This window comes from Amblyomma americanum, chromosome 7 (genome assembly GCF_052857255.1).
Source record: "Amblyomma americanum isolate KBUSLIRL-KWMA chromosome 7, ASM5285725v1, whole genome shotgun sequence".
Classification (NCBI taxonomy): Eukaryota; Metazoa; Arthropoda; class Arachnida; order Ixodida; family Ixodidae; genus Amblyomma; species Amblyomma americanum.
In genome coordinates this window covers 151,086,404-151,088,221 of record NC_135503.1, presented here as the reverse complement: position 1 = coordinate 151,088,221, position 1,818 = coordinate 151,086,404, and the positions used below count along the sequence as shown (strand labels likewise).

The window sequence follows — 1,818 nt, the reverse complement described above, 5'->3', positions numbered from 1 at the left end:
TCACCCTGCTGACAAATCTAGGCCCCTATTTTATGTAGTGGATCCTGTTCATTTATTAAAATGTGTGAGGAACAATTGGCTCAATGAGAAAAATCCTGGAACATGCATTTTCTATCCGGAGTTTTCAAGTGCATCATCATTAGTTCGCATTAATGGAGCTTCTTTGAAGGCACTGCGCGACATACATGAATTTGAAAGAAATGGCTCTCAAAGTTTGGCTATGGGCTCACATACAAAGCTCTCCACCCATCCAACATAGAAAGACAGAACGTAAAACTAGCACTGAAAGTTTTCAATCCATTCGTTATTGAAGCCCTGAAGTCACTCGGAGGAAAACTTAGCCTGTCCTATGCTGAAGGAACGGCAGACTTTATCAGTGTGATACTCAAGTGGTGGCACATTGTCTACATAAAAACGCCTAAGAAAGGCCGTCGGCTAAAAGACCCCTATCAAGAACCAGTGACGAGCTTGTCTGGTGTGCAAGTGCACTTCCTAAGTTCTTTTGTCAGCTGGTTAGATGTATGGAAAGAGGTGAGAATGGACACCGATGCTCTGACAACTGATACGCATGCTGCACTCAGGCTCACAACTTATTCCCTAATTGAGATCTGCCGCTATTGCTTTGACGAGCTTCACTTGGAGTATGTCTTGCTTGGCAAATTCCAAACTGACAGCCTCGAAGAAAGGTTTGGAAGATACCGTCGCCTTTGTGGGACAAAATATCATGTCTCCATACAGCAAATATATGAGGCGGAAACGAAGCTAAGGCTGCAAGACTCGCTTATCTTCCCTGAATTGAGAGACATGTGGAAATCTAGCCGCAAAACATTAGATGCCATCCGCCTCATAGAAGACTACAAAATAAAAATAAGAGAAGAAGACATTAAAAGCAAGAAGTCGAGCTTGCCGGCTATTACATACATAGCAGGGTTTTGTGCACATGTAGCTCTAAAAAAGATTCCTTGCACAGCTTGCGCAGAAAATCTTACTGCCCAGGAAAGAGAAATGGAGCTGGATCGCAACATAATAATTGAGAACATCTCCAGGGGTGGTTTGAAATTCCCGAGGCCTGTAGTCATTGATGCCGTGCTGCGAATGCAACTAGTTCTTGAGAAATTGACTACACAAGAAAATGTTCTGCAGTTTCATGCTTCCAAACATCACAGGAAATTGCTGATTAGTTTGACACAAGAAGTAATAGATGATGAAGGATTCGATATCTGTTCTCAAGGTCATCATTCTGATGTTGTCTATCACAATATACTGTGGGCAGCAGCGAACACATTGCTTAAAAATTATGTCCAAATGAAGACAGACCTCTTAAACACTGAACTGTCAAAAAAGAAACAGCAAAGAAAGCTCAAAACGCTTTCGTAATGGAGACAGGTTGGTTGGTTCAAGGGTTTGTTTGTAATAAATCTTTTGTAGTGCTTGTGAGGACTCCCTTTTCGTTCTTCAGTGTGCACTTGAAGTAAATCTGTCAGTGTATTGTTCAATGTTTTTTTTTAAATCAGTGCTAGTATTGGAAAATAAACCTTTTTTCCTTAATGCTAATGTCGCCCGTTCTCTTGTTGCTTGCATGAAAGCATGCCACCGTTAAATAATGGTTTTAACCGCAGACCTTTAAATGAAACTTCGTGTTGCTATGAGAAAGAAATTTACACTAAATGCTGGGCGTGCATTGAAATTCTTGGACGCTGCCATTTCACATCGGTTAAAAGGCGAACGGGCGGAAGCAAGCAGGCGCACTCCGGCGGGGTCGGGCAAGGTACGTGACGTCACGGACAGAGCACGCAGGCCTTGAAAAAATTCTAGGTG

General features: G+C 42.4%; 1 protein-coding gene across 1 annotated transcript; it reads left to right on the top strand.

Annotated features, from left to right (window-relative positions):
- Positions 1 to 537: 537 nt before the first annotated feature.
- LOC144098174 (uncharacterized) lies at positions 538 to 1,377 on the top strand. Its single transcript, XM_077630693.1, has one exon. It carries the CDS (start codon positions 538 to 540, stop codon positions 1,375 to 1,377), a length of 840 nt encoding a protein of 279 aa, XP_077486819.1.
- Positions 1,378 to 1,818: the final 441 nt, after the last annotated feature.